A 26,236-nucleotide genomic window follows, 5' to 3' on the forward strand; every position below is an offset into this window, starting at 1 on the left:
TTTGTTCACACCGGCAAAAGCGTTTTCATGGTTCGTTGAACGGAAAATATATGCGATGCCATGTACGGGTGTGTTGGTGTGCTTGTAGCCGAAGGTGTTTAAAGTGGGCTGAAAGGTGTTCAAAGTGGGCCGGAAGGCGTTGGCAAGCAGCGAACACTATTCACCACTACTTTGATGCGATAGATGTGTGAGTTCCTTCTGTAAGCGGGAAAAAAATTTTAAATGCAACATGCCGCATGCTTATAAGCACATGTGCTTACTGCATATTCAACTTAGTAAAGTCTCAGCGGGCTGCCCTGCGGCGCACATATGGTCTGATGATTGCCGAAGGAAACTAATAAATTACTTAATATCGGCAAACTTATGTGATGTCATTTGACGCAGTATGTGGCGTGCATTGAGACATTCACATGCGACATATGCGAGCAACGTTGCAAAAATGTGGTCTTTGGGGGTTCTCTCAAACTTCGATAATTTAAATTGAATTCCAATGATCATTAGTTACCCGCCAGCTGCACTTCTATTACCATAGACCCAGGGGTTTAGAGATGCCCTGACGTTTTCCTTGTTGCACTAAGAACTCCTAAAACCATTATCTATACGTTCTATTTAATACGACCAGAAGAAATTACGATATTTACCGAGTTATTACGAGATAAACCTCTTGATTATTTATCTCCCGATTTTCCCCAAAAGCCAGCTTTGATCATACACAAAAAAAATTTAAGACCTAGATAGAGTAATATTGTAAAATTTGCAAATTCTTAGACTGGTTTGGGTGCCTGGCCGCAGCGGTGTTGCAGTAAACTCCAAAGCTGATGAGCTTGCTAGGACAGTAACTTCAGTCTTACTAAATGCAGAATGGAAACAGTTAGAAGCTCCGTTGGCTTCTTGTGGTTCACTACTGGATTTTTGGTCAAGTACTAGCGGCTGTGAAGTGGCAAGATCCTTTTTGGGCCAGGGTAAATCGTTTAAGGTCTAGTATAAATATTCGCTTTCAGCAAACTCCATCTTTCAATGGTTATAAGAGTTCTAAATGCAAACTATCCGATTGGGATTCATGCGTTAAAAACTTTACCGGTTACTAGTTGCATCTGCTGCTTGGAAGAAGATAAGATAGAATCATGTCAATTCTTTTCAACCCGAATGTCCCGCCATATCAAAGCTAGAATACCTCGGATCTCATACTTTTAGACATCCGGTTGAAATACCGGAAATACCAATAAATCACCTAAGCAGATTTGTGATAGGTTCATGGCGCTTTGCAGATAGCTGTTATCCAACTACAGGATTTTTTGATCTGGACTGTACGAAACAAGGACTGTACAAAACAGTCCAAGTGTGATCCTCTGCCATGTTGAGGAATCAGCCATCTAAAATAACCTAACATAACCTAACTTAACAAGCATGCATGATTTACTATAAGAAAGGTCGTTAGGCGTACCAGAGCAAAGATGACTAAAAGAAATCTCAAGAAACCAAACTTCCGTACAATTGTGTTCTGGACATAATAATAGGTTGAGTTTTTTCTATCCGGACTTGAAGCCAACATACATGAAGCAAAAAATCGTTCATTTTGAATTTCACGCCATTCAACTCCACCAGCACTCTCTTCCTTTTGCTTCACACTTGAAACAGTCCATACTCAGAACCTGCTTTTCAATTACATTGAACTCTTACCAGGATAAGAGACTTAAGCCACCTCCAAAATAACAACAAAAACAAAGACTATATTAGTTATTATCCATTCTCCTCTAGTATCTCGAAGGATACTCATAATCTAACTTATGTATATATAATAATAAATACATTTAATGTAGTAGCATGATACACTTAATTCGTATGTGTTGCAACATATGCATGCCGCCGCCTTAAATGGTGTCAAACTTTATAAAAACATTCTCATATGAACTTGTTGGCGCGCGATACTTAAGCTTTCGCGTTGCGCTTGCCATTCGTTGTTGTTGTAATTATGTTGCGGTTTGCCACCACAACAATTTGGCTGTTTGTTGTTGTTTGTGGTATTTCCTTATTTTCTTGTTACCTTGATTTATGACACATTACATTAATCGTCGCCGTCGTTTGCCAAAAACTTATTTTTCACTGCCGCCTCTGCTTCTTTCCGCCTTCCTCATGTGTATTTGTGTAGGCAGCGTTGCACTTTGACTCGCCTTAATTGTCTTCTACCTGTTTGCTTCTTCCGAATTTGGCGTTGCCTTCGCTTTTTACCAGCTCCTACTTACCAAATATGCTTCCTACAATTTAATTGAATTTCCTAAATTTTCAAACTTTTGACAAGTGAATTTATCGCAACTACCCTTGGGGAATGTACTTGCATATCGTTACCTAAAATGCAAAATAACGTAACATCAGTTTTCATAAGTTTACAGGGGAAAAAAACGGATATAAAATAGAATCAAAACACCTCTTCACCCACTTGTAGGGTTTGAAATAATCATTGTAACTCGTTTTCGAGCAAAATTTTTTAAAGATATAAAAGTATATGCTATATCTTCTGAAGATCTGCTGAAAACATAATACAAAGAAAACTCAAAATATTTATCAAACTAGTTGACCTGGTGAACTTTGTACCGCCAGACAAAGGAATGAATGGGACAATTGCTGGTATTTTTATTTTTGCTTACAGTTGGAACCAGATTGTAAAATCATTATAAATATAACAATATATGTAAGTAAACATATTTAAAGCATTGATACAAAAGCATATTAAAAGTTCACGTGATACGACAAAACATTTAAAACTGATAATTGTTACTGTAAGTCAGTCTATTAATCACCCTGCCGCAAAAAGCATTTGTAGACTGCTGTAATAGACGAATTGTTTAAGCTAATTTCATTACATCAATTATCATGTTAGTTGCTTCAGCTAATTGAACCATCTAAAAATAATAAAAACAATGCATCTGAAGCTTCATTCAACATATTGATTCAAAACTTTTAAATTAAATCAACAAAGCACTAATGTTTTTTTTATAGAAATATCACCTTAATAAAAATCTTTACTATCGCCTTTAAAAAAGGCTCATGCGCCAAAACAAACTTGTCATGCCGTTTAATTCAATTTTCCATACACATGTTATAAGCCTCGGCTGGGTTGGCTTTTAGTGGCCTCATGGCACCCAATTTCAGGGTAAGCCACACGTTGATTTTTGCCCGATTTTGTCGTGGTTTCAAATTTCAACCTTCACACGACCATAAAAAAGGTTTTACCAATCGAAAAAAAAATTCGCTTTACGCTGCACCTTAAATGGACCAGTCCGAGTCAAATTTATATAAAAATTTTGTTGAACGATTTTCATGGACTTTTTTGAATAGAAAATTTCTAAAGATAATAAAACTACGTTCGCCAAAAGTGTAAAATTCAAGCCAATAACCTTTCTTTAGACAATAAGTCTACGTATCTTAACAAAACAAGCGGCTTAGTAACCAGCCAACAACTTTTCAAACAAATCTAAGATATTTTGTTAGAGACTGCAAATTACAAGTAATAAATAAAATTATATTATTATCAATAGCATCGAGTCACTTTGTAATAAGACTAGCATGGTTGCCAAGCCACAACGGTATCGCAGATAACTGTAAAGTTGACGAGCACGCAAGGGAAAGCACCCTAGCTCCGCTACTATATAGTAGAATGAGAACGGGGTTTCTTATGTTTTCTACTATTGGATAGCTGAACTTCACAAGATCCTTTTGGCACATAATTGACCACACGATATCCAGCGAGCTCTTTGCTCTCAGTAAGGCTAGCTTCTTCCTAATATGTAGGGGTTCTAACAGGTCATTGCCCTATCGGCGTCCACGCTTGTGAGGTGTGTGGTGAGAATCTGCCAGCTGGAGAAGCTGTATGAAAAAAGACGAAACGGAAACATCTCAACATTTTCGTCTTGATGGCCTCACGTTATTTTCTTAACTATATCAAAGAATTTCAAAAATCAAAATGTATACATATGTACATAACATCCAATAAAATAATTCATTACCCCCATTAACCTATTCGAAATGCGGAGTAGATAGTTCTGCATAAACTTAAGCGACCAACACCAACAGCAACAATAAATGCTTAGAACATACTTAAATTTGTTGTTGCTTTTGTAATGTCATCCTACTGTAACTGTGGGCAGCCATCTCCTTAGGATATACCATAATGTGTTATATTAAATACGTAAATTAGTATAATTGCTCATACACACACATACACACAAACATACTGTCATTTCACCCAATTAAGTAAATATGTAACGAATCCACCTGATTTGCTTATTCTGCTCTGCTCATTTCAGATGCCACTAACAACAACACACAGCACACGGCGAGTGCGTATTTAATAAACGCTGTGCAACTGTTCGGTGCGCTTGATTGCTGAAACGCGAACCACAACACATATCCACCCACAAATTGGGTGTTTTGCATACGCCGACGGCGTGTAAACATTTAAAACAAACACAAACACACAAATAACGGAAAATGTTAGTTGTAACAGCGAGCCAACGGAAGAGTTGGCCCAGCAGTTGTATAGTTAGCGGTTATAGTTGTTGTAGTAATGAAAATATGAAAGGTAGCAAAGGAGACGACAACAACTATGGCAACAGTTGTTGTTGTACACAAGAGTGTTGCTGTAATGTGAGTAGTAGTGGGAGTGATATCAGTATTGTTGGTGGTGCGTCCAGCAGTAGACACGTGCCACGTGTCACTGCTGCTTCCTGGCTACACACATATCTGCTCCTCTTTCTGCTTGCCACCACACAGCTGTTGCACGCAGCGCACGGCTATTTAATAATCGTACACGAGGACGTGCCATCAGGTACGGTGGTCTTCAACGCGTCGGTCTACAAACTGGGCTCGGAGCGACATTACAAAATAAATGCACACAAGTCGGCGCATTTCGTACATCACCTGGTCGCCGTCAACCACAAAGATGGCCAGATACAATTACGCAAACAATTGAAATGCGATGGTATCTATTATCCGAATCTGTTCACCTTCTATGTGGACTCGACGTCGAATCGGCTGCGCAGCATTGATTACTATAGCCTGCCGGTGCGTATATTTGTCACGGGACGTGACTGCAACGAGGATCGACGCATAGAGGAGGAGATGCATAGCAGACACTATGAGGAGGAGGAGACGGGCTATTCGAAGCGGCGCAGACGTTATATCGATACTATTGCACAACCCGATTTACGTTACTTCGGCGCCTATTTGGCGCACACGAGCAACAGTGTCGAGCTGACGCCGAGCAGCACGGATGTAGATGTGCTCAATCACAATAATAGTCGGCGGGAGTTCCGCGATGGCGACCTCATATTCGGTGATAATTTCGATAATGAGATGCGTCATCGTATACTTAGTCGTAAGCGCCGCGCGAAGGAACCGCTACAGCTTGAGCCGTCGCTGCATCGGCGCATCTCAGATGCGAAGCAATGGATCTCGGAAACTTATGCCTCCTATGCCATACACACAACGGATAAATGGAATCAAATTTGTCTGCGGCGCTCGCAGTTTATTAATAATCTCAATGCTTTTCTGCCGAAATCGATTTGTCAGTATTGCAAGGTGAACTTTTTGGATGTGAATGATGAGCGTTTTGCGATCGAACATCAAAATCATGATTTGGTGGCTAGCCGTGATGTGTGCATACACGAATCCATGTGGAAGGTTAGCATCACCTTCAATATACGTTGCAACCGCAATGAGATCGTAGATTCCGATCATCGTCTCAAGATCGTCTATCACTATCAGGAGTTTAATGACACCGATATAGCGAAACGCGTGCGTCGTGAGCTGCGCAATCAGTCGCCTTACTTCGAACAGGCGCTTTACGTCGCATCAGTGTTGGAGGAGCAGCCGGCCGGTTCAGCTGTGACGACTGTACGTGCGCGCGATCCTGAGGACTCACCAGTGGTTTATTCAATGGTTTCGTTGTTGGATTCGCGTTCGCAATCGCTATTCAAAGTGGATTCACGCACCGGTGTGGTCACAACATCGGCGAGTTTGGATCGTGAGCTTATGGATGTACACTATTTTCGTGTAGTTGCTACAGACGATAGCTTTCCACCGCGTTCGGGCACGACAACTTTGCAAGTGAATGTGTTGGATTGTAATGATCATAGTCCCACTTTCGAAGCTGAGCAATTCGAGGCAAGCATACGTGAGGGTGCTACTGTAGGTTCGACGGTGATCACTTTACGCGCTACAGATCAGGATATAGGGAAGAACGCGGAGATTGAATATGGTATTGAAAGTGTAACGGGTGAGTAAAATAAAGTTTTTGAGAACTTGACTTCAACCATCATATTAACCGAAATCTATTGTAATATTCCTATTTCATATCTCCTTACAGACGGCACAGGCACCTTACAAGATCAAGAGTTACCAATTTTTCGCATTGATGCCCGCTCAGGTGTGATATCAACACGCAGTACACTGGATCGCGAAACTTCGGACAGCTACAATCTTATTGTGACTGCCTCAGATATGGCTTCGGCGCAGAGTGAACGCAAAACCGCTACTGCAACAGTTATCGTGAAAATATTGGACGACAACGACAACTATCCACAATTCAGTGAACGCACCTACACAGTGCAAGTACCTGAAGATCAGTGGGGTGATGATAACGTAGTGGCGCATATACGTGCCACCGACGCCGATCAGGGCAATAATGCGGCAATACGTTACGCGATCATTGGCGGCAACACGCAATCACAATTCTCGATCGATTCAATGAGTGGCGATGTGAGTCTCGTCAAACCGTTGGATTATGAGAGCGTACGCAGCTATCGTCTAGTTATACGTGCACAGGATGGAGGAAGTCCATCGCGTAGTAACACCACGCAGCTCTTGGTGAATGTGATCGATACGAACGATAATGCCCCACGCTTCTATACGTCACAGTTTCAGGAGTCGGTGCTAGAGAATGTGCCGGTGGGTTACAACATCATTCGCGTACAGGCTTATGATGCGGATGAGGGTGCAAACTCAGAAATCGCTTACAGTATTTCAGAACGTGATGATAATTTTCCGCTCGCCGTCGATTCACGCACCGGTTGGGTGCAAACGATCAAACCATTGGATCGCGAAGAACAAAGTCGTTACACATTCCAAGTTGTTGCTAAAGATGGTGGTGTGCCGCCGAAATCTGCAAGCTCCACAGTGGTTATAACAGTGCAGGATGTAAACGATAATGATCCCACTTTCAATCCGAAATATTATGAGGCGAATGTAGGTGAAGATCAGCCACCGGGTACGCCTGTAGTTACCGTCACCGCCACCGATCCGGATGAGGACTCACGTCTGCATTATGAACTTACTTCAGGCAATACACGTGGTCGTTTCGCGATTACTTCACAAAATGGACGCGGTCTTATTACTATTGCACAATCCTTAGACTACAAACAGGAGAAACGTTTTGTACTTACTGTAACAGCTACAGATTCAGGTGGTCGTTCCGATACTGCCACGGTAAATATTAATATTACCGACGCCAATAATTTCGCGCCCATTTTTGAGAATGCACCTTACAGCGCTTCAGTTTTCGAGGATGCGCCCATAGGCACGACCGTCTTGGTTGTCTCGGCTACTGACAGCGATGTTGGCATTAATGCACAGATCACGTACTCGTTGAATGAGGAAAGCATAAATGGACTAGGCAGTCCAGATCCCTTCTCGATCAATCCACAAACTGGCGCAATTGTGACAAATGCGCTTTTGGATCGTGAAACCACTAGTGGTTATTTGCTTACTGTCACCGCCAAGGATGGTGGTAATCCATCGCTTAGTGATACCACCGATGTGGAGATAAGCGTAACAGATGTGAATGACAATCCACCCATCTTCAAGAATCCACTCTATCAAGCATCGATACTGGAAGATGCACTCGTCGGTACCTCGGTCATACAAGTCTCTGCCACCGATCCTGATATTGGATTGAATGGTCGCATAAAGTATTTGCTGAGTGATCGCGATGTCGAGGATGGTTCGTTTGTTATCGATCCCACATCGGGTACAATACGTACCAACAAGGGTTTAGATCGTGAGAGCGTAGCCACGTATCATCTCACTGCTATTGCTGTAGACAAAGGCTCACCACCGCTGTCGAGCACTGTTGAAGTCCAAATACGTTTGGAAGATGTTAATGATTCGCCGCCGACATTTCCTTCGGACAAAATTACGCTTTATGTGCCGGAAAACTCTCCTGTTGGCTCAGTAGTTGGTGAAATACATGCACACGATCCGGATGAGGGTGTCAATGCAGTGGTGCACTACTCTATTATTGGCGGCGACGATTCAAACTCATTTTCTTTGGTCACACGGCCGGGCTCAGAGCGCGCACAGTTGTTGACTATGACTGAGCTCGACTATGAATCCAATCGCAAACGTTTCGAGTTGGTCATACGTGCTGCCAGTCCGCCGTTACGTAACGATGCACATGTAGAGATATTGGTTACCGATGTTAACGACAATGCACCGATATTGCGCGACTTCCAAGTAATCTTCAACAATTTTCGCGATCACTTTCCTAGTGGTGAAATCGGTAGAATTCCTGCGTCGGACGCTGACGTGACCGACAAACTTACCTATCGTATACTGTCTGGCAACAATGCGAATCTTCTGCGTTTAAATACCACCTCTGGCGGTTTAATTTTGAGTCCACAATTGAATACCAATGTGCCAAAATTTGCAACTATGGAGGTCTCCGTCTCGGATGGCATCAATGAAGCCAAGGCCATTATGCAGCTCTCTGTGCGTTTGATCACCGAAGACATGCTATTCAATTCCGTTACAGTACGTCTTAATGAAATGACGGAGGAGGCTTTTCTTTCGCCGCTCTTAAACTTTTTTCTCGATGGTCTAGCAGCTATTATTCCTTGTCCAAAGGAAAATATTTTCGTTTTCTCCATACAAGATGATACAGATGTGACAACACGTATATTAAATGTGAGTTTCTCCGCAAAACGTCCCGATGTGTCACACGAAGAATTTTATACACCACAATATCTACAAGAACGCGTCTATCTGAATCGCGCTATATTGGCACGACTAGCCACAGTTGAAGTGCTACCCTTTGATGACAATCTGTGCGTGCGCGAGCCTTGTCTTAACTTCGAAGAGTGTCTTACAGTGCTAAAGTTCGGCAATGCCTCAGAATTCATACACAGCGACACAGTGCTTTTTCGACCAATCTATCCAGTGAATACTTTTGCTTGCTCATGCCCTGAGGGTTTTACGGGTAGCAAAGAGCACTATCTCTGTGATACCGAAGTGGATCTCTGCTATTCAGACCCCTGTCGAAATGGCGGCACATGTGTGAGACGCGAAGGCGGCTACACTTGCATTTGTTCGCCAAAGCATACGGGCGTTAACTGTGAAACGGATATTTCGACGCTGAAGCCATGTATGTCCGATGCCTGCGATGGTGGTTATTCTTGCATGAACTCATTTTTGAGCTCACAGCCACCACCTTACACAGCGACATGTGAGCTCCGCTCACGTTCGTTCTCTAAGAACTCTTTTCTCACTTTCGAAAGCCTTAAACAGCGGCATAGATTCAATCTTAAGCTACGCTTTGCAACTGTGCATGAGAATGGCTTGCTGCTTTATAATGGACGGTACAATGAACTGCACGACTTCATCGCGCTAGAAATACTTGAGGGTCATGTGAGCTTTTCATACTCACTCGGCGACAACAAGCAAAGTGTGTCAGTCGTACAACAGGCGAAGGTGTCGGATGGGGAATGGCATGATGTGGAGGTGATTTATCTTAACCGAACGGTGACACTTGTGCTCGACAAATGTGACACGGCGATAGCTTTGGCTGGTAATCTAGGCGATCGTTGGAGCTGTGCTAATCAGACGACGCTTAAACTCGACAAACGTTGTGCGCTACTCACAGAAACCTGTCACCGTTTTTTGGACCTGACTGGTCCGCTACAACTTGGTGGTCTCCCACGTATACCTGCACACTTTCCAGTGGAGAATCAGGATTTTATTGGCTGCATTTCCGATTTACGTATTGATGAACGTTACATAGACCTGAACTCTTATGTAGCAGATAATGGCACAATATCTGGTTGCCCGCAGAAGGCACCACTCTGCTCTTCGGAGCCATGCTTTAACGGCGGTGTCTGCCGTGAAGGTTGGAATACCTATACTTGCGAGTGTCCGGAGGGTTATGCCGGTAACGCTTGTCAAGAGACTATACCAGCACCTTGGCGTTTCTCCGGAGATGGCAGCCTCAGTTTCAATCCGTTATTGAGACCGATACAATTACCCTGGGTCACTTCACTCTCTATGCGTACTTTGCAATTGGATGCATTTCTGCTGCAAATTCAAATCGGGCAAAATAGTTCGGCAGTACTTTGCCTGAAGAACGGTATACTCTACTACATATACGATAACGAGCCGATGTACTTAGCTGGCGCCTATCTCTCTGACGGCAACTGGCATCGTATCGAAGTTAAATGGCTTGGATCTGAAGTACAGTTTTCTGTAGATTACGGCCAACGAACTGGCGTCGTGCCAATGTCACAAAAGGTGCAAGGCCTATATGTTGGTAAGATTGTGATCGGTAGCGCAGACGGTTCGATAGGTGCAGTTGGTGATATGTTGCCTTTCGAAGGTTGTATACAAAATGTACGCATTGGCGCTTCTCAATCCGTATTATCACGTCCTACTATACGTGAGAATGTTGAAGACGGCTGCCTGTCACGCGCCGAATGCCCCGAAAGCTGTCCACCGCATTCCACTTGCACAACGACATGGGACCAATCACGTTGTGAGTGCTTACCTGGTTATGTCGGACCCGACTGCTTGCCTATCTGCACTGTTAAACCTTGCACAGCAGGTGTGTGTCGCGCGAATATTAGCGAACCACGCGGTTATAAATGCGAATGCAATAGTTCCTTGCAGCATGGAGAATATTGCGAGAAGACCGTGCAGCAGCCCTGTCCTGGCGGTTGGTGGGGCGAAAAAGTGTGTGGGCCATGTAAGTGTAACCTAAAACAAGGCTACCATCCGGATTGTAATAAGACCACCGGCCAGTGTTATTGCAAGACAAATCATTATCAACCACCAAATGAGACTGCGTGCATACCTTGTGATTGTTACTCAATTGGCTCCTTCAGCAGCGCGTGCAATCGATTGACTGGACAATGTGAATGCCGTGAAGGTGTGATTGGACGACGTTGTGACTCCTGCTCGAATCCGTATGCTGAGGTAACACTTAATGGTTGCGAGGTCGTCTATGACGCATGTCCACGTTCTTTCGCGGCAGGTATTTGGTGGCCACGTACACCGCTTGGCAGCACAACTATTGAGAACTGTCCCTCGCCAGCTAGAGGTAAAGGACAACGCACGTGCGATGGTATGTTAGGTGGCTGGAATCAGCCGGATATGTTCAACTGTACATCCGATCCATTTGTCGAACTACGTAAGCAACTTTCGCAACTAGAGAAGCTGGAGCTAGAACTGAATTCATTCGTTGCCATCAAAATGGTGGAGAACTTGCAATTGGCCTGCGAAACTGTTGATCGCTCGAGCGCAGTAAAAAAGAAGTTGGTCAAAGACAGTCGTCGCTACAAAATGGAATCCTCCTTCTTGATAAACGAAGGCAATAATATGTGGTCAAATGAGCTGGAGATGGACTATCTATCAGATGAGCTTAAATTTACACATGATCGTCTCTACGGCGCTGATCTGCTGGTTACCGAAGGCATATTGCAGGAGCTGATTAACTACGAATTAATGCAAAATGGTTTGAACTTGACGCATAGTCAAGACAAATACTTCATTAAAAATCTAGTAGATGCGGCAAGTGTCATTTTGGATCGCAAGTATGCTGCCGAATGGAAGCGTGCCACGGAATTGATACAACGTGGACCCGACGATCTGGTTGACGCATTCAACAAGTATATGGTAGTTTTATCTAGTTCGCAGCATGATACGTACACTAATCCATTCGAGATAGTGCAACGGAATATGATATTTGCTTTAGATATAATTACTACAGAATCACTTTTCGGCTACGAACCCGAACAGCTCAGCGAATACCACAAAACTAAGCTGAATCTGAAACCGAATGCGTACACCACGGAGAGTGTGATATTGCCAGACACCAGCGGTTTCCTTCAGCACTCTTCTAAGCAGAAACCCGTTATCATTTTCCCCAAATATAATAATTATATACAAGATAAGACGAAGTTCGATAAGTATACAAAAGTTTTAGTGCCACTGGACATGTTGGGCATTACACCACCTGGTAGTAATGAAGTAACCTACGACACTAACGACTATCGCGCCATTATCTCATACGCACAGTATAAAGATGTAGGACAACTTTTACCCGATATGTATGATGAGACGATCACACGACGCTGGGGTGTCGATATTGAAGTCGCTTCCCCTATACTGTCCCTCGCCATTTTAGTGCCATCCAGCGACACCGAGGAGAAGCGTATAGAGATACCTTACCGCAAAATTTCATCACAAAAAACTGATTCCAACGAACAACAATTCATCGAGGTATTCGACGTGCCGAAGACGAGCAGTAGTGGTAGCGAAGAGCATATGATTGAGAATATACGCATTACGGCGCATGAAATAATGCCTCCGGCGACAAGTAACTCACAAGAAACGTCCGCCGAGGTGTCAAGCAACGAAGCAGTAGAAGTAAGTGATGGTGATGAGGAACCGCACATTAGCGTACGCTTCGACGATGAAAACATCGAGTTCCATGGTGATACTGGCGAAGAGGTCGTAGATTCACCAGAAGTAGGTAGTCCACATTTCGATGTAGGTTCTAGTGAACAGCAGAAGGGTGAGAATGAAGCCATCTACCGCAATCGCAGACTCGTCAAACGTCAAGTGGAAGTTATCTACCCATCTGAACAGCAGCAAACGCAGAAGAATGTAATCTATCGTTCACTTGGCTCACCACATCTTTCACAACCCATAAAATTGCAAATGTGGCTAGACGTAGAACCAGCGCGTTTCGGACCACGCTCCAATCCACAGTGTGTGCGTTGGAACTCATTTACCAGCCAATGGACACGTCTCGGCTGCCAAACAGAAGTACCCGATTTTGATGAGTTGCCACTGGATGGTCAACCAATTATTGTGAACTGTACCTGTACACACGTCTCTAACTATGCGGTGATTGTGGATATTATTGACCCCGAAGATATACCTGAGCCTTCATTATTGGTACAAATTACTTCGTATTCAGCATTTATGGTCTCACTGCCAGTACTGTTGAGCGTGCTCATCGCTTTGGCACTGCTGCGAGGTCAACAAACCAATTCCAACACCATACATCAGAATATTGTGCTCTGCGTTTTCTGCGCTGAGCTGTTATTCTTCGTAGGCATGCAGTCACGTCGCAATCTGCTCGAAAATGAATTCCCCTGCAAGCTTATTGCGATTTGCTTACATTACTTCTGGTTGGCGGCGTTCGCTTGGACCACAGTCGATTGTGTGCATCTGTATCGTATGCTCACCGAGATGCGTGACATCAACCATGGCCCGATGGGATTCTACTTTGCCATGGGCTATGGTGCGCCGGCCATTGTGGTCGGTTTGTCAGTGGGCGTACGAGCGCATGAATATGGCAATAGTTTGTTGTGAGTATTTTCCGTCCAAATTGGCAATTGAACTTTGAATTGTTTTGCATAATTAATTCGTCTCTTTTTCATATTTATTTATTTCACAGCTGTTGGCTCTCTGTTTACGAACCGGTTGTTTGGTGGCTAGTCGGTCCCATTACGGGCATGTCAGTGGTGAATCTTCTCATATTGTTTGTTTCCGTGAAAGCCGCCTTCACGCTCAAAGATCACGTACTCGGTTTTGGCAATCTACGCACGTTGCTTTGGTTATCCGTCGTCTCGTTGCCGCTTATGGGCGTTATGTGGGTCTTGGCCGTTTTAGCTGCTTCAGAGAATTCACAAATGTTAAGCATTCTGCTATCGGGTGTAGTAGTGCTACATTCCATATTCTGTCTCATTGGCTATTGCATTATCAACAAAAGGGTTAGAGAGAATCTGCAGCGCACTTTCTTACGTTGTATGGGACGGAAAGTGCCACTCTTAGACTCTTCTTTGGTGGTGAGCAATAGCTCGCATAATGTAAACGGTACAACGAGGCCCAATAATTTCCTAGCGGGCAGCTATGATACAGCGAGAAGAAATGTGGGTATTAGCGTCTCGAGTACGACTTCGCGGAGTACGGCTAAAACAAGTTCCAGTCCATATAGGTGAGTTGTTGAAATTAAAATCAAAAATATATTATATGCTTTTGTGGCATAGTAAAAAGAAGTTCAAACTGTGTCTGTCTACCTTAAAGTCCATTTTATTACATAACTGAATCCTTGTGTTAATTATTTTCTGTTTGCTCCTTCATTTTTCCCTTACAGTGACGGTCAGTTGCGTCAGACCTCTACTTCTACCTCCAATTATAACTCAGCAAGCGATGCGCCTAGCTTTTTACGAGGCTTCGACTCATCTACAGGCGGTGGTGGTGGTGGTGGTGCACGCAGGGAAGAGAAATCACGTCGTCACCGTAAAGACTCTGACTCTGGCTCGGAGACGGATGGGCGTTCATTAGAGCTCGCCTCGAGTCATTCAAGTGATGATGATGAATCCCGCACTGCACGCTCCTCGGGTACACATCGCAGTACCGGTGTCAGCGCTACACCTTCATACCTCCCTAATATCACCGAGCATGTGCAGGCAACAACACCACCTGAACTGAATGTTGTGCAAAGTCCGCAACTCTTCCCGAGTGTTAATAAGCCTGTGTATGCGCCACGTTGGTCAAGCCAATTGCCCGATGCCTACTTGCAGTCACCGCCAAATGTGGGTCGTTGGTCGCAAGAAACTGCGTCGGACAATGAACATGTGCATGGTCAAAAAGTGACCATCTCACCAAACCCACTGCCCAATCCAGATCTCACCGACACATCGTACCTACAACAGCACCACAACAAAATTAATATGCCACCATCGATATTAGAAAATCTGCAGAATGTACGTAATGATAACGGTTATGACACACTCGAACATGAAAACCTCTATCGACGCAAAGAGTATCAGGATAGCTATGGACAATTTGATACCCTACCTGTTGCAGGCAATTATAAGCCACCGAGTCACTATGGCAGTGAGAAAGACTATAATGGCAGCGGTAACGGCAGCACCGGTGGTGGTGGTGGCGGCAATGGTGGCACTCAAATCGTGAATCACATGCGTTCCTTCCACCCTGACGCGGCTTACCTTAGCGACAGCATATACGATAAACAACGCACGCTCGGCTATATGGGCCCCAAAACGGATTCACCGTATATGTCCAAAGAGCGTATTGCACCCGATATATATGGCTCACGCGAGAATCATTATAGCCTGAAGAAACCACATATGTATGTCGGTACCGCTGATTCAATGCATTCGGTTCATTCGTTGTTGAAGAATGACTATCAGGCACAACAACAGCGCCAACATCACTTGCAGCAGCAACAACAGTTGCAACAGCCACATCAACAACATCAATCGACAGTAACGGACTATCACTCCGATCGCATGTCGGAAGGTTCGGACAAAAACGGTTATCATTTTCCATACACGGCCGAAGAGGATCACATACCGGGAGCGCGTAAACTCAGTCATCAACATAATCCATCACCTTCGCTGCACAGTTCGCATCAGATGCTGAATGGGCATGGGCACGGGCATGCGGTTAACGACATGAACAATCCCGGTATGCTGGGGCGACACACCTTGAACTCTAGTTCGCGACATGGTTCACGCGCCAGTTCGCCGCCCTCAAGAATTGTGGCGCCGATGCAGCCCTTGGCGCCGCTCACCAGCATAACGGATACAGAGTGAGTAATCAAGTTTATCAAAAATCTAAACATAGACACTTTAGTTACTCGTTACAAGTTACTGGTTACTCGGTGTTACAATTATCGTAGTATTTGGCATTTTTCTGGGCACATTTTTTATTTCTCAAATTTTTTCTTTGCACAGGCATGTGAAACGATTTTCTAATGTTGAAAATAATGGCAAGTTATGCATATATTCAAAATGTTCTAAAATAAAAGATAATTGATAAGTTTTGATAATTTTTGGAAAAAAAAAATATTTTAAAAGTAGCATTTTTGTATATACTGCATCCATAACAATTAAGACAACACAAGTAATGTCAAAACATACAAATTACTAAAAATTCGCCTGACATACAAAAAATTCCTTTTCTCATTATAAAATTCAAAAATATATATTATTTTTTTGAAAGAACCAACATACCCATTATTTAAGGAACAGATCTCCTTTCGCGGATTAAATTGGAATTCAAAGCTTTTATGATGATTTCAGGCTTTATAACACGAATGGCGAGTTTCATATTTGCTTACAAAGTCTGAAACGACATCATCTAAACATTTCAAGTTGTACAAATGATGTTTCTTACTACATCGATCATATCACGGCCTGTGTTAACCCTCAGAAAACTAAGACAGACAAATCCTGATCTTAGAAAATTGTGAAACAGATCTCGCTAAGGCTTGCCTTCGACCAACATGGAGTTCGGAGCACCAATTTCAACTAGACTGTTACTCACTGAGAATGCATTGAACTCTTCTAAGTTAAACTTCGAATTAATTAAATACTTCAAACAAAAAGAAGCATATATCTTTCAAAATATCGATTTTTATTAATATTCCATATCCCATTTCTATACTCTTGTTATAAGCTTTGGCTGGGATAGCCTTCAGTGTTTTCAGCGAATTTTGGTTTTTTCGGTTTCGGCACAGTTTTGGAGCGTTATTCGGTGGAATGTTGAACCGTTTCGCCATCATGTTCATAAATCCACGTCTCGTCAGGAGTAATGATGCGTTTGATGAAGCGTCCTATGCTACATTAACACGCATCTCTGCACTGAATGCTTTGTGCCATTCAATACTTGTGTTGGAGTTGATAAATTAGACACCCCAAATTACAAAACTTCCAGCAAATTCTTTGTTGAACTTTTTTCCATGCTAAAAATCGCCAGACAAACCAATCGCGTTTTTAACAAATATATGCCAAACGCACTTTAATTGACGTGTAGAGATCAAATTTTACACGAACATAAAAAGAGGTCACACCAATCTAGAAAAAATGCCTTATCGATTCGTTTTGATCAAATGATATATTATATGAACGCGCCGAAATGTAGGATAAACTTTTTCGTTTCCACATATTTTAAAGCGCATTTAAAGATAAAAAAAGTTATTTTACGAAACCAATCAAAAAAATAACTTTAATGCTCGATTAATAAACTAAATAATTAAATAATTAATTAATTAAAATGTTATGAAATTACCTATCGAAAAGACGTCAAGTTATTGTAAATCAACTTAATAAACTGCTAATTTTTTAATATATATATATTTTTTTTTAAATCCCTTTAATATGTGCTAATCAAGCGCACATTATAAACTGTGTATTACAGTTATTAAGCATTCAAATGACGAATCATTAAAAAATCGTTTCACTTCTTGCCTTCCGCAGCAAAATTTCACGCTTTCAAAATAAATTATAAAAAAATATTTATCGTAAAACATTTATTATTACAACAGTATTTACTATCGGTGTCTATTTAAGCAATAAAATATTTATTAAAGAATTAATCCCAACATAAATCATGACTATATATATTATATATATAAAAACAAATCCTTCACAATAAAACTCCTTTAATTAATACAAATAACTTCTCATTCTATTTTTTCTCCTTTTTCCACTAAAAAATCTCACATACATACAAACAACCTCACTATCAAAACGCAACAACAACTGCAAATGACTTATAAAACGAACGATTCACAACAAAAACTACAAACAAACGAAATATATGAAAAAAAAATCAATTCAAAAAATCTTACAAAACAAAAAAATTTTAAATTTATATTTGCTTTAAAAATTATACCTGACACTCACTACTACATGCACACAAACGAACATCCATCTATATTTTTTTGCTTACACTCATTACATCAAATGCATTTGTAATTCACGCCCATATGCTTTGCAATCCCCAAAAACCCATTTAATCACCAACAACAACAACACCAACTACAACCTTGGTCAAAATCACATTTACCGCAATCCTAATGTTTGTAATTATGCTACCAAAACTAAAAAAAAAATTATAAATTACATGCTTAATTTGAAAAATAAATACAAATTTGCACGACAATATTAAATGACCGCAGGTGGTCATGGGAACGCCTAAAGAAAATCTAATTACAATTTTCTGTATTTTCCACACGCAAATAAACGCAAATTTGGCGAAATGCAAACGAATCGCAAATGGCAACGCTGCAAATGCAATGCAATGAAATTTAATGCAAATATATTCATATATAACAACAACAAAAAAACAACAATTGGTGAACGGCCATGCGATAACACAAACAACTAACAAATGTCGAACCAATAAAACTGATTGACACGAAATGCCATGGAATAAATATAAAAAAAAAATATTCTGAAAAATATTTTATAATAAATCGATGCGAAAAATGATACACGATGGTAAATATACAACAAAAATATTAACAAAAAAATGAACGAAAAAATCATCGCTGAAAATGCAACTCTCTCTGCCTAAATATGACCATAAATTGCATACTCAACCGCCAATTTGCGCCAACAACAACAACGTTCACACACTCCATTGCCTAAATTTACCAAAAACGTAAACGCGCACATACACATACATACAAACACGCGCGCTAAGCGAAATTTCGTTTCAAATGCATTTCACACCACATGTCCAAACTGCCGCTGCACACGGCAACTAACACCAACACCAACTAACAATGCTAATAACACAAAAACAACACATTCTAAATAAAACAAAAACCACTACAACAATTGCGACAACAACAACTACTACTCGCTTAAACGAAAACAATCTATGCAAAAACCAACAACAAAAACAAAAACAAAAAAATGCAAAAACTTTCGCATTCTCCTGTACTCTCTACTCTACTCTACATTTTCATTCAACCACAACAACAATCAACGCAGTTCAGAGGTAACAAACAAGCATCATTATTCATGTTCTAACAACAATTACAATAACAAACAGTACATTTATCTAGACTTCATTAAAAATCACTTCATTTCCGCAACTAATTGTATATATTATGTTTACTAATATTTTGTAATGATTTCCATTTACATGCATAAATAATAATTAATTTTACGTTTCAACCTTGTTTTTGTATCTGTACTTTTTTTTGGATTTGTGTTTTTGTTTTATGTGCGTGATATGCATTTTGAAAATTGATTATGTAAATGCACTTTGATTGTTGTTGTTTTTACTAAGTTTCGGTTGTTTTTAATTGCACTTTTCAATTTACTGTAGTTTTGTGTGATGTGACGTCACTTAGTATTTTTATATTTTCGATTTTTTTTTGTGGGAATTAATTCTGAATATGCTGGAAAAACGCTCATTTGCATAGCTTTGCATTTTCATGTGAATAACTCCAGCCACATACATATTCATGTTATTAAATTTCCATTGGGTTCAATTATTCCGACTATTACAACAATTTAAGATTTTTTATAAAAAAAAATACTGAAAAATTATATTGTAAACTAAAATTGTTTAACTCACCAATGGACGCTCCATAATAATTTATTTACTGATACATTCGCTCCTTGCTTCTTTCTTTTCGCTACTTGACGCCATTTTGCAAAACCAAATGGAAACTAGTTCTTATCCTATTTATTTCTTCAAAGAATAGAATGTTTAACTCTTACACCGTCCCCACCAGCTGGTACTGACTACTTTCGGACCTAAAGACTTTACTTCTATTCATTGAATATATCCTAGCTAGCAAGACAATAATGTTAAACCATTGTTTGTTCCATCTTAAGAGATATTCACCATTGACAGGACATAAAGATCTCTAAATCATTCACAAGGTATTTCTCTCAAATTCTAAATAAACGCTCTAATCATAAAGGTCTGACGAGATACTTTGTTTGTGAAAAGAGAGAAAACCGGTTCTTTTATGATGACATTAGTCTTATATTAAAACGAAAGCGAATACAACACATGCGATCAATTATATAACCGAAATTTATTAAAATCAAAGTTTCTGAAAAACTAACAGCAAACCGGAGGCTATTCTAAAACCATTCGGAACTTTGTTTAAAGAGCTCCACTTTAAAGCATCAGTATTTAAGGCTAAAACTACTTAATGGTTGGGCCTCAGGTGAGTTGGGCAACAGCTGGGCGTTTACTACCCACTGTGCAGTCACCTTCTGATCGAGAAAAAAACGTAAGAGGTCAAGCGAGCTCTTCACCCTCAGCAAAGTTCACCTTTCTATAGTTGTAGGAGCTATAACTAGATACTTTCCGATCAGGATTCATGGATGTATCATCTCAACACTTCCTTCTCGAATATCCCGCCTTTGCCAGATCAAGACTACCTCGAATTTTACACTTTTAGACATTCAGGGTAAATAGTGGAAATGAAGATAAAGCATCAAAGCAGATTTCTGATAGGTTCAAGGTGCTTTGTCGAGAGTTGTTATGCAATAATAGGGGTTTTCATCTGGCTTCACAAAGAACTGTATATAGCAGTCTAAATGGGATTCCTCTGCCATCTTGGAAAATTATACCCCTATCCTAATCTTAATTCAACCTATGTTGAGCTAACAACCACTATTCCCGGAAGTTATTGCAAAATAGTATATATGCCGGGGCTCTGAAGCGCATACGACACAAAGCTCTTTAACCTGTCTTGGTTGCTTTTGCAAATAACCAAGTCAGTATAACTCCATCTCAGTTTGTTCAATTTCCTCGGTATTATTTAGATCATCTCTCTTGAAAATTAAGAATGACAATGACTTGGTAAATGTAAAATATAAAAGTTTTGAATCGTCTGTGGAAATTCAAAAAACGAAACCAATGTGCCCAAAATTCAGAGTATTTTTAAGATGTTTTTTTTAATTTTTTATGATATTTGTAAAAAAATTTTAATGTTAAATAATTAAGTAATATTTATTTAAAGTTTTTATAAAAGTTCCTTACATCTTCGACCATTTTCTGATTTACTGCACATGTATGATTTCTAATACCCCTCAATTTTCTAATAACAACATTTGAAATACACAATTTCAACACAGATTACAAAAGTATATACGAATTTTTTGCATTTCATATTTGAAACCGAATCACATTGTAATTATTTTTCATTAATTTTAAACATATTAACACACAAATTTACAGTTGGACATTATTTGGCTGCATCGCTGGCGTCGCCGATATCCCTGGTCTCTAACAATCTGGTACACGTAGTTAAAGAGAGACAATTTTGAAATTTCTCACTTAAAAAATCTTCTTTACTGCTAGTGGAAATTTCTTATCTTCTGCACTTTTCGAATAGTTTTCAAATCATTTTCTCTAAATGCACTAAATAATAATTAAATAAAAGCTAAAAAGATATTAATATTTAATAATAGAAAGATAAATATATATATACAAATGTTTGTAGATTATGAAAGTAATATATAATCGAAAGAAATTTAGTGCAAATAAATAGTTAGTTTCACATTAAATTTACCAAACCAAAATAAACATATATCTATCAATATAATAAACATAAAACTATTAACCTTAACTCCCATTTACTTAACGATAGATTTTTTGTGTAATTTCCCAATAATAGCATTGGCTGTGCTCGATTCGTCAAGCGTTGGAGAATGGCAATTCGAACAAATAACTCGTCTAAGTCACTTAGCATAGCATAATCAATTAGACCGCGCTCACACGCGAACTATTTTTATTTAGTTAATTTTTATCCATATTCATCCTTTGCTAAAACATTTCTTTTAACTATAGTATTATGCATATTTGCATATTATAAACAAAAACTTAAAAATAAAATTCGAATTTCCGAACAAAATGTAAATATTCATCTGAAACCTAGCGCCATTGCAACCCTGAAAATGAAAAGGAATGCCGAATCGCTTAGCAGCGAACTGTTATGAACAAGAACACAAAGCGTGCCACCTAACGAAGAGCAACACGGTCCTTTCGTCTTTACACTTCGTCCCCCGTCTACTAAATACCGATTTGGTCGACAAAAGAGTCAACGTATGTGTGTGAACACAGGATTAGAGACAGACAAGCGAGCATCGAAATAATTATGTCGAAGTTTTCAAAGACTCTTTTTTTTTATTAAGTTCGATTGGATATATTGGTTTTGCTTTCAAATGAAAAATTTCTAACAAAAAAGTAAAGCTCAAAAAAATATTTTTAAAGTATAATCCATAGATTGAAAATATTTATTTATGGGTAATTTGTTGTAACAAATGCTTTGGTGAAGGCTATCACTAATAGTTAGCGAAGTTCCAATATCGCAAAGCTCGTTCGATTAAATATTGAAGTCATAAGTGCGTGCTCAAATTATGATTTGAAATGAAACAAAATTATGCTTTTATACCATTTTATTAGATAAAAGATTTTTGAAGCCTTATAGGTTCTAGACATTTTGATTTTGCAGCTTCTGCTATCAATAATCCGATTTCGTATTCGAAATGCAATTCTAATTTGAAAAAAGTACAATATTTCTTCAAATGGTATTTTTAAAAATTTCCGTTAAGTTTAATATAATAAAAAGTTTTTTCAAGATTTTTGAAGTCAAATTAGTAATTTTCTCTAAAAGCAGTTCAGGTTTCCTAGAAGCTTAGTAAAAACTGAAAAATTAATTGTTTAAAAACAATATTTTCAGAGTAAAGCTAGTTCGAATCAAACAACTTTGCTTAACTGTTACCTAAAGTTCCTTACAATGGAAGCAATCCCCGTACAAACTAAAGCTTTTGAGTTTTAGTAGTTCAATGCATCGATTAGGTGATTAAATTCTATACAAATTACCCCACTAACAAAAATTACAATACGTAAATGTATTTTTTAACCTAAACTAGATACAAAGAGTATAGTATAAATTAGATATCGCTCCCAAGCACAAAGGCTTCACAAAAAATACAAAACACACACATACATTTACATATGCACTCACACAATAACAACGAAAATACGAAAATTGCTAAACAATCAAGCCGTTCATATTCACACATACATATGTAGATTTGTTAACATTTTCGAACACTATCGCTGCATACTTTCAAGTGCTTGTACTCGTAAATTTTAATTTAAACACATTCGTAGAAATTTCCATAATACATTATCAATTTCCATTTATTTTCATCTCATTCATTAAATTACAAGCAACCAACTAAAATTGTAGAAGTTAATAATTTTCGGCATGCAATTTTTAGTTCCCATATAAAGTATATATATATACAATATATAAATAAAGTATCAAATAGCGTATATACATACATATGTACATACTAGGTATGTTTGCATGTAGTTGCTTGTACGTCATCAGATAATTAAAATTAATAAAGGTTTAAAGTTTAAATACATATATAAATTATTTCATAGATTTTTTAGGGTAATATGAAATTGGAGGGCACAAATTCGCACAAAGCGCAATTAGGATAAGTGCAAATACTACCACAAATTTTAGAGAGTAATTTATATAATTGCTTTTAAATTTGTTAATGTGTTAGTATTTGAATGAGTTTATAGTATTATTTTTGTTTATCATAGGCTAGGTATCAAAGGTATAGATATATTTTTGAAATATTTACATATTCATGAGCAAACAATTATAATTCACACAAAACTGTGGTGTATGATCAATTTATATGGAAATCTGCATATTGATTAAAAAAATATTCCAGAGTAATAAGTACAACAGTCGAACGGCCTGTTTGGCAGAAAAGCACACGGGTCCTAATTTCTAAACTATACCGAAAATTTTCTGCACTAAACAGCTCCAGATATCCACTTTATACCTTCAAAGCATTCATATTATTACCCCAAATCGTCAAAACTTCAAAGGAACGAAGACTATTGCCTAACCCCTAAATCTGATCACTTTTAACAAAAACTTTATTAATCAAAAAAAAACTTCTCGGCCGCAGCTATGAATATCAAATTGCTGGTCAAAGTTTTCACAACTTTTTTCCAGCATAGCCGACCTTATCTCGTGTCAAAGCGACCAGTCTCCAACGGCATATGGTATATGATTGGTTTTTAGGAAAACGGAGTGTAGCACATAACTTTCGTTGCCAATTGCCAATAAACCTCATGTTTGAAAAAAAATAACTATAAATTTTGCGAACAGAACGCAAGTTTTGGAAATATAGGCGTTGTCCAATTTGTAAACTGTAACCTGTAAACCGTACATAAAACACATGTATTTACTTTCACGGCTCACATGGTTTCCATTCCGCTAGGAAATTCTAAACCTCTCAAGAAGTGCTTTGACACAAACACAAAATATATAGACTCAACGCTAGAATGTCAATAAGTATTAAATAAGTATTATATATGTATTAAAATACATGTTAATTATAAGAAAGAATTGTTTAAGAGTTGAGTCAGGTTATCTATCAGCTTCTGCTCCCACCTTCAGGTGTGTGTATGTATATGCTATATATACGTATACTGACGAGAATCTCAAATTGTACTCGCTTTTTAAGAGAAATTAAGTATATATTACCATTTTATTATTTTTATTTCGAAACCTCTTTTATGTTATACAAGATGCGCTTAAAAATTGTTGTTTTGCATGATATAATTTTTATTAGAATTTTTGACTTTAATGACTAATATTTTAAATTTTCTAGCTTTCACTTTAAAAAACGACATAAAATTGTCCAAAAATGTTTGGATTATTAAATAATAGCTTTCATGAAATATTGTGCGAAAATTTTTCGTAGAATATAAATAATATCACACAATATAAATAATATCGAACCATTTTTACTAGTATCGGTACTGATATCATCACACAAGACAAACTATTCTTTTAGAACTTTGTTTCTCGTTGAAAAATCCATCAAAAAAATTGTAGAATAAAAAACAAAAAGAAAAATTTTGGAAAAAAAAATTTTTTTAACAACTCACTGTTAAAGCAAATTTCGAGATAACATTTTTATTTCGTAAAAAAATGTTGATAAGTGTTCTAAAAACTGTGGAGAGTTCTCTTTTTAGAAAAAATTTTTTTTTTTAACATCAAAAGTAAACTCACTTATAAGTAAATTTCGAGTTAAAATTTTTTTTGGACAAAAACACATTTATATAAAAATTACCGAATTTGACGGTTTCTGACTCAAAATTTATTTTAACGCTTAAGGAAAGCATGTTTTCATTTAAGACTTTTTTTTAAAACTTCAGTAATGACCACAAAAAATTTTTTAAGTTGATAACTTTTAATTGGCTAGAAAGAGGACTGCCCATAGCTTTTAGATCACTTATCAATTTTTTTTTGCGAAATAAAAATTTTAATTCGAAATTTACTTTAAAAGTGAGTGGTTTAAAAAAAAATTTTTTCCCAAACTTTTCTTTTTTTATAATCTACAATTTTTTTTTTTATTATCTACAAATTTTACCCAGGCTAAGCAAAAAAAAAAATTTTTTTCGCCCCACCCTACTATTTATCTTTTCCAATGCTATGTATAATATATTTCTATTATATTTTTTTAGCAAACCCGCCGAACTCGGTAAATGTAGCTTCTAGTCGCTTAATATGCAATTTATTACTTTAGCGAGTATTCTCTTGGCTTCCACTCACAACAAAAGAAAGAGAGTAGGCAGCGTTTATTGTAACAATTATTGCCTTTACTTTTTGATATCAGAACCGCCGACTGACATTCGAATTTTATATGCTGAATGCTGAATATATATTCTTCAACTTCCACTTTTAAGCATTTTAAAAAGAAACTTAAGCAATATAAGAATAAATTTCAAATTCATCCAAAAGTATCGTATTTCATGAAAAAGCATATTTTTATACCACAGCACAACTGTTGACATAGCATCACCGCTAGCTTTTACTTACTTTTTTTTACCATATTAATTAGTATTGATTCAACCAGCACTAATCTGAATCCATTTCACAACTGTTTCTATTTTACTTTAATTTGTTCGTGTTTATGTGTGCGTTTAGGAGGAACATTGATGATGATGAGACGACCGTGTGACCACTTCATCAACAACAACAACAACAGCAGTCGCAACAAATGCAGAATAACACAATAATAAATGAACATAAACTACCGCTAATGCAACCAGAAGTGTCATTAAAATCAAA

At 38.6% G+C, this 26,236-nt stretch overlaps 1 protein-coding gene across 1 annotated transcript in view; it reads left to right on the top strand.

The window, feature by feature from the left end:
• The window catches only part of stan (Protocadherin-like wing polarity protein stan), an 85,227-nt gene extending 58,991 nt beyond the window's left edge, over positions 1-26,236 (top strand). The window contains exons 4-8 of the mRNA XM_070108011.1: positions 4,305-6,274; positions 6,365-13,637; positions 13,727-14,266; positions 14,426-15,889; positions 26,093-26,236. Of these exons, the coding sequence (XP_069964112.1) occupies positions 4,489-6,274; positions 6,365-13,637; positions 13,727-14,266; positions 14,426-15,889; positions 26,093-26,126 (11,097 nt within the window). The 5' untranslated portion in view covers positions 4,305-4,488 and the 3' untranslated portion in view covers positions 26,127-26,236. The remainder of the gene's footprint in view (positions 1-4,304; positions 6,275-6,364; positions 13,638-13,726; positions 14,267-14,425; positions 15,890-26,092) is intronic.

The sequence above is a fragment of the Bactrocera oleae genome, chromosome 4 (assembly GCF_042242935.1).
Source record: "Bactrocera oleae isolate idBacOlea1 chromosome 4, idBacOlea1, whole genome shotgun sequence".
In the NCBI taxonomy this organism is placed as follows: Eukaryota; Metazoa; Arthropoda; class Insecta; order Diptera; family Tephritidae; genus Bactrocera; species Bactrocera oleae.